Source organism: Lutjanus erythropterus, chromosome 7 (genome assembly GCF_056507025.1).
Source record: "Lutjanus erythropterus isolate fLutEry1 chromosome 7, fLutEry1.hap2, whole genome shotgun sequence".
Classification (NCBI taxonomy): Eukaryota; Metazoa; Chordata; class Actinopteri; order Lutjaniformes; family Lutjanidae; genus Lutjanus; species Lutjanus erythropterus.
The window spans coordinates 36,281,440-36,296,128 of record NC_139323.1 but is presented as its reverse complement, the minus strand read 5'-3'; the positions used below and the strand labels follow the sequence as shown (position 1 = coordinate 36,296,128).

Here is a 14,689-nt window from a genome sequence, read left to right as displayed (position 1 = left end):
TGACAACAGTGGCATATTTAATAACGAAATTGGTAATTGTTTGCACACTTGGCCTTTGATTCCATAGAAAAGTAATCAAACGACTGAGAAGTCTGTCACCAGCTGGGTTTTTTGACGTTTCCATCCATCCAACAGCTGCGTACATGACATAACATTAATTCTAAAAGACTGAGACTGAAGCTGTGTCCCAGCAAACATTGGCTGGATGAATCCAACACGTACATGTATACGACAGACAACAGAAATGCACTCATTAATGTGGGAAAAGTATTAGATGAAGTGCAGCAGATGTTGAGACGGATCACCTAGGAAAAGAGCTGAGCTAACCCGGCTTAGACCTAAGACAGGGAGCAAGAGAGCTGTGTTGTCCTCGGTCCAGCCCTCATCCTCTCTCCTCTGCTCAAACCCCTCGCACAACAAATCCCAGTATTACACATAGGAATAAGCCACGGGTTTGTCAAATGCAGGAGGTAAAGCTGGAGGTAATGTTACTGCAGCTAGTAAGGAATACAAGTCTAGTCTAGTTACAGTTGCTATATCTATGATTGGACAGCTGTCGTTCGGAGGCAGGGCTCAGTGAAGGGTCAGTTGATCCACACGTTGATTGAGTAGTCTACTGGTGTAATCTCCTAAATGCCTGGTGTAATACTTAAACCTACTGTGCTGTTGCAGGTGTGGCAGTTTACACAGGGATGGAGTCCAAGATGGCTCTCAACTATAAGTGCAAATCCCAGAAACGCTCTGCAGTGGAGAAGTGAGCACTTTCTGTTGTCTCTCATAGTAAGAAAATAATGTGTTTTTAAGGAAATGCTTAGTAACTCAAAAAATATCCTCCCGTGTCAGGTCCATGAATACCTTCTTAATCATCTACCTGGGCATCTTGCTGTTCGAGGCCATCCTCAGCACCATCCTGAAGTACGCCTGGCAGGCTGAGGACAAATGGGACGAGCCCTTCTACAACCAAAAGACAGAGCAAGAGAGAAACAGCAGTCCGGTTAGTCTGCTTTCCATTAAGCCTCAGATGAATGCATTCTTATTGATTTGGTTTTGTAACTAGAGCAGGCTATAAGCCCCACAGACAAGATGAGGTGAGATTTTTTTTTTCCACTTCATCTCCTCGCCAAATATTAATGGGACTTTTCTCTCTAGTGCAGATGTAAATTAATAGAGAGTTAGTGAAGATCTAAAAATGAGCCCACATCTGAGCCCACATTTACACACATACACACTCAGAGTACTAGAAAGGTGCTGGTAGGGCACTTTTAGTGTCTCTAGATTTTGTGACAAGGCATAAGAGAGGAAATGCCTGTCACAGGGCCAGTCTGCTGGCCTATCAGCCTACCTGCCAACACTAATCAGTCACAGAGAACAGCAGCCTCTATGTATGGTGATGGAGAGGGGAAAAATCACATTTATACACTCTCTTTCTTTCTCTCTGGAGACAGAGAGAGGAATACCAGCAACAAATTAATGCTTAGATTTAGTATAACGGATGCTCTAGAAACCTCCTGGCCTGTTTACAGTGTATAACCTCTACCAATTTCCACATCACATCTATCTCCTCTCACAAGGGAATCTACCACTACTTTGGAAGTCTGAAAGTTTTCTAGATTTTGAGGATTTTGAAGATTATAGTATCCAAGTCCAAAAAAAGTTGTATTTGCATTATTCTGTGACAAGTACAGTATGTTTTGTTGCATGTCTTTCCTGCTCCTATACACCAGTAAAAGGCTAATTTTATTAGTTTAATTGCTTTATTGTCTTTGGGAAGTGAGTCAGAGCTCAACTCCAGGTTTAGGATATCAAAAGCGTGGCTTTTATCTCAGTCTGTGGTCCTCTGTCACTCTCCTTTCCTGTCACTTAAAGTAATTAACTCATTAATTGGAATGAATTACCCTGCCTACTTTGATTTAGAAAGATCAGCGCCAAAGCACTGTCAGTCTGTGTGGCTTAGATGTGTATTAATAGAAAGAGAAATCCACACACCAAAGAGCTCCCATTAAAATCGTCTTATTTGCGAGACATTTCAAGCTCCAGGCTTTCCCTCAGACTACTTCAGTCTGTTTCTCTATTTTTTGTGTGGATCTCTCTCTTTCTCTCTGTTCAAGTATTTTTGTGGTTCAGCACCCATCCTTTTGGGTCTATGGATGTGTGTTTGTTCTCCATTGTTTTGTTTTTTTCATTCGATATGTGTCAGCAAAATTTATGTTTCAATCTTAATCTTTTCTCCTCTTAAAGGATTAAAATGCTGAATGAAAACAAGATGTGACAGAATTTCAGCAGTTGTGCAGAGAAAAATAAGGAAACAGAAAAAAAAAATAATATTGTAAAAACGTTAGAAGTCATTTCTCCAAAAAAAAAAGGTGCATAGTTATAATCTAACCTTAAGATTGTGCTTAAAATATCAGTACATGTCTGTTTTTTTCATGTCAAATGATGATGTCAAACACTTGAAAAGCACTATTATTTAGGTATATACAAATTTTATGGTCCTGCTTTGTACTCATCATCATCATTCTCCTCAGTTGTTTTGTCTTTTCTCTTGCTCCTACTTTGACGTTGCTTTATCTTCCTATCTTGTTTGACTCACTCATTTTTGTGTGTTTTGTCTTGTTACGTGCGTGTCGCCCTCCTCTTGTGTCTCATTCTGATAAAATGTACTCTCATCCTTTAGATCTTGAAGTTCATCTCAGACTTCTTGGCCTTTCTGGTCCTCTACAACTTCATCATTCCCATCTCGCTCTACGTTACTGTGGAGATGCAGAAGTTCCTGGGCTCCTTTTTCATTGGCTGGGATTTGGACCTTTACCACGAGGAGAGCGACCAGAAAGCTCAGGTCAACACCTCTGACCTCAATGAGGAGCTGGGGCAGGTATGGATTAGAAGCGCAGGAACACATACATATGACAAAGGAGTGAAGAAACATAATTATTTGCATACTCTAAACACAATTTGAATATCTGTATCTGTCATTTCTCTTAACTTGAAAAGAGTCTTCAAGTTAGGTATTCTGTAGAATATGTAATTTAATGTACATTTTATTGCAATAAAGATGACCACAGACTCTTAATGGGGGACGTCATGATTATGTCACAGTGTTAGCTGGAGAAAAAACTAGTAGTGGGTCACATAACCAAGCTAAAATGTGATCTTCTTTTGCTGTTTGGGTGCCAGAATCGAAGCAGTAATGGCTCAAAACTGAGGTTTTATTGCATACCAGCTGTCACTGCTAGTCAAAAAGAACAAAAAAAAAACCAAGACAAAAGCTGGGGGATGTGAGTGAGCAGCCACAAAATCAGCGAAATGAATTCACAAAATGAAATAAGATAGATATTTTCACATCTGTTTTTCTTAATGAACATAAAAATACACTCAATCACCTGAATTCAAGTTTCTCTCTTTTACCAAACAAAGATGAGTTTTAACAGCCTTATTAACTCTGTAAGACACATTTCATTTAAACTCAACAGAGAGAAACAAAATAAAACTCTCCAGAACTGTTTTGGGCAGTCTGTCCACTGTTCTAACAATCACAGACTCTGTTTTGGTCAAAATAAATCCTTGATTCAGTGGGTTAGATGTGAAAACAGTATAATTTTACATTCTTTCTTACTCTCACTCATTCTCCCAGCTCAGCACCCCGAACTCCAGCCAAGGGCAGCTTCCTGAGCTAGAACAGCACGATGGACTCAGCCAGTAATCAATATATTCGTCAATCACTAACTCTTTGTCAATTGTAGGAAGCTCATTGATCCATTGAGTGAGCTTGTACGGGTTAGCCAGTCCCAGTGGATAATGTGAAGTTTTTTTAAGTAGCACTCTTGGTTCTGAAGAGTGAGTGACTGTACACATTCAGATGAGCTTGTGTTTTTTTCATCCATTGTTAAGAAGTAAACCAACAAAACTTGCTAGCTAGTTTTAGCTGATGTGTTTAGGGAATTATTCTGCCTCCATCTAAGCTCCACCCACAGAAAAGGGATCTGTATGACAAGAACCTTGGAACAGACATAATAGACTGTAGAGCAGAAGCGCTGTTAGGTGTCTCTGTTGATCACATACAGGAGATTACAGTGTGCCTTGGATTGTTTTTGAAGAAGACTTGAGTTTTGAATTCATTATTGAGACTTTAATTCACCCCTGCAACGAGCCCTTCACAAGATGGAATAATTCATTCATAATTCAAGTGCTTCTATTTATGTGCATATTTCAACACAAAGTTTCACTTCTTTGGGAACGTGAACTCTGCTTCACCTTTAGTACTCAGCAACCACACAGCACTCAACCTATATGCACGCGCGTGTGTTTCTGTTTCCTAGGTGGAGTATGTGTTTACAGATAAGACGGGTACGCTAACCGAAAATGAGATGCACTTCCGTGAGTGTTCAATTAACGGAACAAAGTACCGAGAAGTTAATGGAAAACTGGTACCAGAGGGAATGACTGAAGATTCACCAGATGGTTCTACACCTCACCTGGTAAGTCACATATCCAGGGTACATATATATCCCCATTATATTTATTTTCTTTCGGCAGACACCTACTTTATATACACTGTTCTCACTGCTGCTATCAAACAAGCACAACCAGAGCATATGAACAAATTAACCTCTAATGTCAGGGATGACTTTTCACCTTAGGCTTTTCACAATAATACAATAGAGAGACTATAGATAAAATGTGCAAACACAAAATATGTGCATTATAAGCTCTTCACCAACAAATTAAATGTTGCTCTTTGCTAATTAAGTGAGACATATGGTATGTCACTGTATGTGTACAAGATTTGAGAGTGTTTGATAGTGTCTCTTAATCTGTCATCCTTCCTCGCTGTCTTTCCATTCAGATTGGCGATGAATTGTTATTCCTCAAGGCGGTGTCGTTGTGTCACACGGTTCAGATCAGCTACGACCAGCCAGACTGCGTGGGCGGGGGAGGAGATCCATTCTCCCATGCAAACGGTTTCTCGTCCAGTCACATGGAATACTACGCCTCTTCCCCGGATGAGAAAGCTTTGGTAGAAGCAGCAAAGAGGTACAGTTACATCAGAGTTTCTTCTGAAAATTTCGAATAGTTGGTGTGCGTGGGCTAAGCTAGCCGATTCAAGCAGCCTTTATTGCAGCTTTTTCCATCAACCTTCATCACTGAAACGGTGTTGAAGGTTGCACTCTGTGACCACTTGTAAACACAGGAAACTGTTGGCAGCTATATTCCTGTAGTTGCAGTGCTGGCATTTTGTTCTGAAGTTCAGTCACAGATGATTTTCAAGCCTGGCTTGTGTCTGCACTACTTTGTAGGGGGTGGCACAGATTGTTTTGACAGGTGTGAGAATTTCAAGGTATCAAGGGCATTTATTTTGCCATTGTATAACACAGGGTTGCACAACGAAATGAAAATTGCACTCACTTCATGCTACACAGACAGAACATCTATAAAGATAATAAATAGCATAGGATAAAATATAAAATAAGCATTATAAATAAATACAGTTATTTATATACATATACATGTAGGAAATAGTGTGCATGTTTTGGATTTGTGTCAGATTGAATGTAAACATTAGCAACAAGATGGTGATGGTAGTATACTTGACATCTTCACATAAAAAGGTCAACATCTCAGAAACATTATCCATCAACTTTGCGTTTGTGCACCAAACATCATCGATACAAATACACCTCCTCCAGCTCCCCTCGTTCTGCTGGATTCTTGCCTCCTGTCGGCTTGGAACGTGGTCCACCTGTCACTTGTAATGGCTTCATCCGGGAGGCTGTGGGGGAGCAGATCTCTGTAAGATGTTGGCACAACTGTCTCTGATTTCCCATTTTTTGGCCAGCCTGAGTCCCATTTTATCAGTTTCATTTTCCTGCAACCAGATATTAGCCAAAAGCAGCCTTAGGTGCAAGCTGGACTAGCATGGCCCTCGTCCAGGCCCTCTTCCTTCTTCTCCTGGGGGATTTGGTTTGGCTGGGTGTTCTATGGGCAGTGATCATCTCAGTGTCTGCTGTTCTTAATCCATACCCCATGCTTCCTTGTTCCACTGCTTATGAATGTATTACTGCCGGCAGCAATAAAGCCAAAAAAAAAGACAGTTTGAAACAGAAATGTAGCAAAGTTTGAAGGAGCTACAGGCTGCGGCATCTGCATGCACCGACGTTGCCATAACAACGGGATCTAAGGTCTCAGTGACAGTTTAGGGTGCGAGAAGTGAATAAGGAAATCTGAAAAAAGATTGCTATTTTCATGTGTGTCGTGGTTTTAAACAGTACTTTTGCAAGAGCTTGTGGTTTCACCATCTTGCAAAGTTGTGTGATTGTTACCACTCAGGAAATGTGTATATTCCAGTCTTTACTACATTGTGTGATGCAAGAAAACAAAAAAATGTGAGAGCTGTTAGTTGCGTGTGATGGCCAGTCTCTTCAGTCTGCTGTAAGTTTAACATAAGAGCTTGGACTTAAGCCAAAAAGCATAGGTCATAATGTATATAGTGGTGGGAGAACACATATAATTCAATTTGCATGCTAACGGAAATTAGCATTGTGATTGTAGTAATATTATCTTAACAAACAGATCCATTTTACTTCACATGCTTAACATAAAACAACATTTGTGCTCAGATTTTAAGGCATTGCATTTCCTGCAATACTCAGAAACTAGCTAATAGCTGCTGGTCTCACATTACTAACTCAGTCTATTACTCACCGACCACCTACAGCAACTCAAAGGGTCAAAACTCAAACTCAGATTATGTTTACGCCTTTTCTTGAGCATTGTGAATCGACATAATGTTAAATTCTGCTTCCTGCGCTGTTCTGGCTGTGTCAGCTGCTAAGAGACATTGAAATACTTGTGGAGGTTGGACTGCAGGCCAAAGTGGCACTTTTTCTTACTCACTTTTATTGTCACAGGAAAAAAAGCACAGGCAACAATTTAATGTCCCGGGACCGGAAGAAAACCCTGCAGCAGTTCTGTGTGGAAAATTGCTGAAAAAGGGGAAAACATTAATAGAAAGTGACCCAATTCTCCTATACCAGTTTGGTAACAGGTATCTAAAGACTCTGAAGCTATAAAACTCCTCCAGTTCTGCAAGAAAACAATGGAGAATTGACAGTTAAGAAATGTGGCTGTGTAGCTCCCATCTAAATTGTCCAATTGTGTTGTTTTACAAAACTTCCAGGATTCGTGATGCATGAAGTCAGTGATCCTAGTAGTAGTTTTCACGCCATCAAATTAAATTATGTCAAACAGTGAGGAGCTGCACCCGTGACCAAGTACCTCCATGCTCCATTGAGTCACAGACAGTGAATCTGTGCTGGTTTTAACCGAAAGGAGGCACAGTTGGAACCATAACCTCAATAATCACTCAACCTAAACTCTAAAACAACACTTAACATTGATTGCAAAGGGGAAGTGTAATCAAAAGTAATTGTTTTTCATGCTGAAATGTGACACTGCTGGTAAGATTTCACAAAACATACAGGGATGACATATCTTATATTCTGGTGTTCAAAAAATGACTTATTTGCATGGTGTCACAGTGGCTTCAGTGTTTTTAATGTGGCTTATTCTTGCAGTATCTGTCATCCACAACTTCTTTATAATGTATGAAATACTTTAATTTAATTAACTAAAGGGGTGTGTTAGGGTTAGGGTTAGGCAAATGACAGCAGGCTGCTATAAAATAACCACACATTTATCTACACACATCAGACAGGTCCATTAAAACTCTGTAGTCTATTTTGTATGTGTGAGACGTTGGATTGCAGTGGTTTATCAGTCATCATCCTTGCCAACTGTTTTTTTTTTCCCTTTAGCAAAAATGGAGTTTCAAGTAATAAGATAAGATAGAACTTTATCAGTCCCAGAGGAAACTCTAGAGATTTCTCCAAAATTACAGTAATAGAATAAAAACAAAAGAAAACAGTGTTATTTAATATAAAGTGGCTTATAAAATATAAAGTGTAGAAGGAGTAAATGCAAAACAACTGTATCTAATAGAATAACAATAGAAGTAACATAAGTTAAGTAAAGGCTCATTAGGGGTAGAGCTGGACAAGCATGTTGTTCCTTCTTATTCCTTACAGCACATCAAATGTCAAATTTAATTTTGTGTTTGTTTGTTTTTTTCTACATATACTTGTCCAAAATAAATTTAACTAAATCAAACTAAAAAGTAAATTAAAATGATCTAAAACAGATAGTTGCAGTGACATTTAGAGTAATATTAGCTGTGATATTGAAAAGTAATGAATAGTGTAATATTTCACATGATATCAGACCTAATATTGTACATGAAAATTTAATATTGTACATAATAAAGATGAGTAATGATATGTCTTGAAATGCGAAAGCTGTTGTCTCATTTTAAGCTGTGATGCTTTTGAAGCCAATTAAAATAAGGCTGTGAATGGGAAGTGCTGAGGCTTAAAGTTATTATTTTTTTTATTTTTTAAAGGCTCAGTTACCTTCAAAACCTTCCAGTCTCCAAATTGGATTTTCACCCAGTTTTAAAGGTCAGAATGTCCAGAACTCTAGTTTTTAACTGCTGTCTTTTTGTTTCTCAGGATCGGAGTGGCCTTCACTGGCTGCAGTGGAGATACAATGGAGATCAAAACGTTTGGCAAGTCAGAGAGGTATGTCTTACCCTGTTCATCTTTTAAATTACATAAATACCCACTGCAGACAAAAAATGGTTGTTAAATCTACCTGTGAAAACGAAATGGTCAGATCAGTCTGTGAGTCCAAAGTGAGTTAACACGAATGTCTCTCTTTGCTCTGTCAGATATCAGCTGCTTCATGTGTTAGAGTTTGACGCCAACCGCAGGAGGATGAGCGTCATACTGCAGACTCCTTCAGGTAACCTCGTAAATTACACTATATTTCTAGCATTATTGAAAACAATTTAATGTCAGAATTGATGAATGAAAACTTTAATGAGATGGTCAAACTGACAATCAAAAAAAAAGGGAAACTATAAAAACTAACAAGACAAGAAAGAAATACAATTAAAATCAGTATGGTTTGAGAGTGTAGAGATGTGTGTTTCATGTTTCATGAGTTAATTCTTAATACTGATGTCCATGATATATATTTAATATATCTTTTTATGCCTATTTTTTGCCTTCTGTGTTGTCTTCTTGACCTTCAAGGAGGCAAAGTGCTGTTCACCAAGGGGGCAGAGTCAGCCATATTGCCTTTCGCTAAGGGTGGTGAAATAGAAAAGACGAGATTGCACGTTGATGAGTTTGCCTTGGTAAGAATGTTTTTTTTTGTTGTTGTTTGTTTGAGTTTTTTGAAATGTGTATGTTGTCCAGCAGCTTTTTACCAATACTTCTATATTTGACCGTCATCTGTTCAGTGGTTAGTGGTCAGCAGAAATTCAAAATCCTGATATCTCATCACATTTGTGGCAGAAAATATATTTTTTTTCTGAATGTGCAGACAGTCTGGAGTCAGAGGGCTTATACTGATATGTTCCCTACACTTGATCAGTAATACATACCTTAATCTTTTAGATTACATGCACTTTATCATGAGTCACAACCTACCTGAGAGTTTGGGTTAATATGACTATCTATGTTTATCTTTTCCCACAAGCAGACATTGCCTGTCCTTCGAGACACATTAAATAAACTTAATATACATTTCCTGGCAGAAAAATTCCTCTTTTACCTGATACACCTTAAAAATATTGACATTTTCACAACAATGCATCTCTGTATGCGTTTGCCTGGCATTTCCCTTCCTTGTTGTGATTACTTTTGGCTCTGTCGCTCTCTGTTCCCATTAGACTGTAAATTCGTCTCCATAACAGCCACACACAAACACACACATATCCAGCCTCGACATCATGTCATCAGACGTCAGTACCCAGGAGCCGGTGCTCCGGACTGGGTTGATTTGTGGTCGTCTAGCCCTCAGGCTGGTTCCGTGATTTAAGGCCAAGCTTTGATAATTTGTTTTCTGTTCTTTCTCTCTCTGCTTCTGTTCATCTCCCTTTCTCTCTCTTCTTCTCCAATCCACATCTTCCTGACTCCTCACATACATCCTTCCTCTCTATACAAACTCGTTTCACATGATTATATCTCTCCCTTCATTTCTTTATTATGCTCTCCTCTTGTTTTTCTCATTTAATTTTTCTCATATTCTGACTCCTCTTTTCTCTACCCATCACCCACCCTTCTCCCCCCACTGTAGAAAGGTTTGCGGACCTTGGTGGTAGCATGTCGCCACTTCAGCCCGGAGGAGTACATTGATGTGGACAGGCGTCTGAACGCTGCTCGCACCGCGCTGCAGCAGAGGGAGGAGCGACTGCAGGAGGCCTTCAGCTACATCGAGAGAGACCTGCAGCTGCTGGGTGCAACGGGAGTTGAGGACAAGTATGAATTGAAATAATTGAAATATATTGGTGCTGTCCCTCCTGAAAAACAGTTCTCATCCCCTCATGCATACTGTATGTCCATGATTTATAAGTCTTTCGTGTCAAGGGGAAATCTTGTCAGTTTAGCAGCATGTTCCAAACAGAAAGCAGTTGCAATGCAGTGTAGGCTGTGTTTAGCTCAGCTCTGATATAGTTGTATATGTACAATGGATATTAACTGAAAGAAATGTATTCTGAATCAAGAGTTGTTGGCTTTTAAAAAATATAAGGGAGTATAGTATGGCTATTGGCATTAAATAAAGCTACTGAATGGTGTAGGTAATTGACCGTCATCTGCTTCAACTGCCCAATTACAATTATATTCAGCATGCAATATGATGTATAATTATGTAACACACGTTTTTTCATCATGTGTTGCCAATGGCAGTGAGTGAATAACATATATTTACTGTTTAGATAAAGCATATGTTTCATTTCCACATGGTTAGCTTTAACAACAGTCTGCATAACGTGGTAGTAGATTGAGGTGTTACTGCCTCTGTGTATTTTTAGCCATGCTAACGTCATGAATGTATGGATGGCAATGTGAGTCAGATGTTTGGTCAGTCTGTTACTTTGTTCCAGACAACAATATCTATTGGATGGATAGTTGTGAGATTGTCTGCAGCGAAATGTCTTGACAGCTGTTAGATTGATTGCCATGAATTGTCCTGAGATGATTCATCTTCTTGACTATGGTGGTTTTCACGTAGCGCAATGACCAGTTTAAATTTTTCATTTGTTCATGACTAAACTTACAAAACTAATCACATTCCCATCAGACTCAGCTGCATTGAGGCTTGGTTGCACATTAAGGATACATTTTTAAACCTGATTAAATCATGGTTTAAGCTTGAAATGTGTTGCACCAAACTTTTCAACTACTTCTAAGCTTAAAATGATGAAAGATTAACTTTAAATCTTAGTTTACACAAAACTAGATTAAAGTTTATTCTGTTGAACTCTATTTTAAAATGTGATTCAGTATTAAGAAGTTTAACTTTAACAGGTTTTTCTTGAATGAGGAGAAGTTAGAGCTTCTCTGCCAAGACAGGCTAACGAGGCTTACTAACTTTTGAGCTAACTAGCAACAGTGTAACTTTTTGTTTAAGAATACAGAGCAAGCAGAAATTTTCCTGCCTCTTTTATGCCTGTTATGTCCTGACATTACTCATATTTATGTACTTTTTATTTACTTATTTTAATTTCATTCAGAAAGCATCTCCATAGTAAGCTTGGACTAGTTTATTTGTGCACCAGAGCTCTGTGTAATTCTGGATGTACCCATTTTAAACCTTTAAACTTAAAAGTTTTCCCAAACTCCCAAATCTTAAATTAATCTCTGCGATGCTGCAACCCAGTGTTAATGTTTAGTACTAAGTAGCAAAAAGCTGCACAAGAGTCTACAGAAGCATCAGCAAGTCACTTACGGCCTCAACTTCTGTCTGAGCAGCATTTAGTAGTCTAACTAGCTATTCCAGCCATTTATGACAAGCTAAACTTATCATCAAGAGATTCTGTGACAACATGTTTAGCGGGTCTGTTTCCCATGTTCGCCATACCTGCTGAACGCCAGCATGTTTGCATTGTCATCATGAGCATGTTAGCATGCTAACATTAGAATTTAGTTTGAAGAATTGCTGTACCTGGGCGTAGACTCAGCTTTCCACTCTCAGTAAAGATGGGAGTTCCTCAGAGCCAGAGGGATGAAGACTAGATGGCTTACTAAAGATTATTACAGTACATTACAGTAAAATCTTAAAGCTATGTGAATTAAAAATATTTTGACATCGAAGAATAACTAGCGTGTTATAAAACAATGAGATAACACAGGCTTATAACACAGTAGGCGGGGAACTCCCAACAAACGCACAATGTATAGTCAGCAGAAAGATGGAGACGTCGTCTCACTGAGCCTCTCTGGAAATGAATGTTGATATGTGTTTGCATCCGCTCACCATCTGCTCCACACATAAGCCCCTCGCTCGCTTCTCCCACTCCGTTTATCTCCCTGCTGTCTCTCTCTTTTCTCTCTGCTGCTCCGTTTCTGTATCTGGAATGAATTCCTCCTCAGGCACACATGGTCACAATCAAAGGATCTCCTCAATTATGGAAGACAGGACTAAAACTTCGCTATGTTTTGAGACTAATATGAATAGCGTAACACTGATAAGCATGGAATGTTAGATCATATTCATTATCTGTTAACCTCTGGCTTTAGGAATATTAACTGTGGCCAGAAATATTCTGAAAAGAAAATCAGTGCTGAGCAATTTCAGAGCCAGTTTTCACACCCCTCTTCTCATTAGACATTTTTTGTTTACTTGTGTGTTTTGAAGCAGATTTGTCTCTACTTCCAGACCTTAGCTGCATGATTGAAATTATCATACTTAAAGCAAGCTTCCGAGGTTGGGCCACATCACGCCCACAGCTTTAAAACGCCAGCTTGCTTCATCACCTCACCCACAATAAGTCAACAGCAAAATTTTATGTTACCCTGAGCATTGACCTAACTTAGTTATATCACCGGAAGCTTTGCATATACAGTACACGTAACAGCATGACTACATGGTATACATTTCTCCTTCCTTTGTCTCTCTCAGACTCCAAGACAAAGTCCAGGAGACCATCGAGGCTCTGCGGCTGGCAGGGATCAAAGTATGGGTGCTGACGGGGGACAAACATGAGACAGCGGTCAGTGTCAGCCTGTCCTGTGGCCACTTCCACAGGACCATGAACATCCTGGAGCTTCTGCAGCAGCGTTCTGACAACGAGTGTGCTGAGCAGCTCCGCATACTGGCCAGAAGGTGTGTGTGACTCTACTTTTGACTATATATGATAGACAGTATATCTTAAAATGCAACTTAAAGCCATGTATTCTGATAATGTTCGAGCTCGTCAAAGTGACATGCCACCCCAAAATCAAAAACACATATTTTTCCTCTGTCTTGTCGTGTTATTTATCCATCTAGATAGTTTTGGTGCGAGTTGACAAGTTTTACAGATATTGGCTGTTGAGATGTCTGTATTTTCTCCAACATTGTGGAACCAGGTGACACTTGGCTTGTGTTGCCTGAAATGCCAAAAAATACGTTTAAAAATTTCAGCAAGTCTCTTTCCAGAAATCATGACCCAGTTACTCAAGTTAAACCAAAGACCTTGTTGTGAGCAGTTTCATGTAGGAACTTATTCTTTGCTAGTAGAAAGAAAGTAGTTCCAGTAGATTCTACCTTTGACAGAAAATAGTTCCTATGTGAAACTGCTAACAGCAAGGTCATGTTTACTGCAAAGAGACACTGGTCAACTTAAACATGATACCTTGAAAAATACTGATATTTGATAGCATTTTGATACCACAGAGAAAGAAATTGACCTAACATTGAGGACAGAAAACTTAAGATTTTTATTAAAAGATAAATATAACAAGGTTGTAACATGACAACGAATATAGCAAATGAGACTAGTGATGAGAAGAAGACAGCAGTGTGAGTAAGTGAGAGGAGGTGGGGCTATGTGGGCACTGCAGTGGTGTGTGTCAACTCGCTATCGAAGAAGAAAGAGAGTGAGAAAGAGCAGCTGGTACTGAAGTATCAATACTGCAAAATGAGTATTCAAAGCATTTCAAATATTCATATCGATATTTATCAATGTATCAGTATTTTTACAACACTGCTGTCTCTCTCTCTGTGTGTGTGTATATATATATATATATATATATATATATATATATATATATATATATATATATATATGTATACATATATATATATATATATGTACATATATATATGTGTGTGTGTGTGTGTGTGTATACATATAGTTTATGGGAAGATTATGGGAAGAAGTTTCTGCAAATCAAATTTCTGCAAGAAAATTCAGAAGTCACCAGGCTCAAAGTGCTGCTGTTTCAGATGCAGCATAAAAATCTGAACAGGCTGACTTCATCAGTTAAATGCTTTGGTTCCTTTCATAAAGGCTGTGGGCAGAAGAAGAGCTGTTGCTATAGTGATTGATGTTTGTATGTATTAAGGCGCTACGACATAATTTGCACCAACAAAAAATGAGGCTGTCACAGTTTAAAAGTGCTCCTAAGTGATGAATCCTCAAAACACAGACTCACACTATAAAAGCAGGATGTATCTCTAACAAGTGCAAATTAAATAAAACATTTATGTCAGAAAATAATGCATTGATGAGTGAAGTAACAATAAAATATGATAGGGCATTAGAGGGTAGTAATTTCCATTCCTCTTCTTATCTGTCTCTTCTCAT

General features: G+C 38.8%; 1 protein-coding gene across 2 annotated transcripts in view; it reads left to right on the top strand.

Annotated features, from left to right (window-relative positions):
• The window catches only part of atp11b (ATPase phospholipid transporting 11B), a 66,485-nt gene that overhangs the window by 22,111 nt on the left and 29,685 nt on the right, over window positions 1-14,689 (top strand). For both annotated transcript variants that reach the window (XM_084723652.1, XM_084723651.1), the window contains exons 10-19: window positions 673-754; window positions 844-994; window positions 2,675-2,872; window positions 4,317-4,475; window positions 4,844-5,031; window positions 8,562-8,630; window positions 8,780-8,853; window positions 9,147-9,250; window positions 10,195-10,376; window positions 13,021-13,224. In XM_084723652.1, the coding sequence (XP_084579778.1) occupies window positions 673-754; window positions 844-994; window positions 2,675-2,872; window positions 4,317-4,475; window positions 4,844-5,031; window positions 8,562-8,630; window positions 8,780-8,853; window positions 9,147-9,250; window positions 10,195-10,376; window positions 13,021-13,224 (1,411 nt within the window). The remainder of the gene's footprint in view (window positions 1-672; window positions 755-843; window positions 995-2,674; window positions 2,873-4,316; window positions 4,476-4,843; window positions 5,032-8,561; window positions 8,631-8,779; window positions 8,854-9,146; window positions 9,251-10,194; window positions 10,377-13,020; window positions 13,225-14,689) is intronic.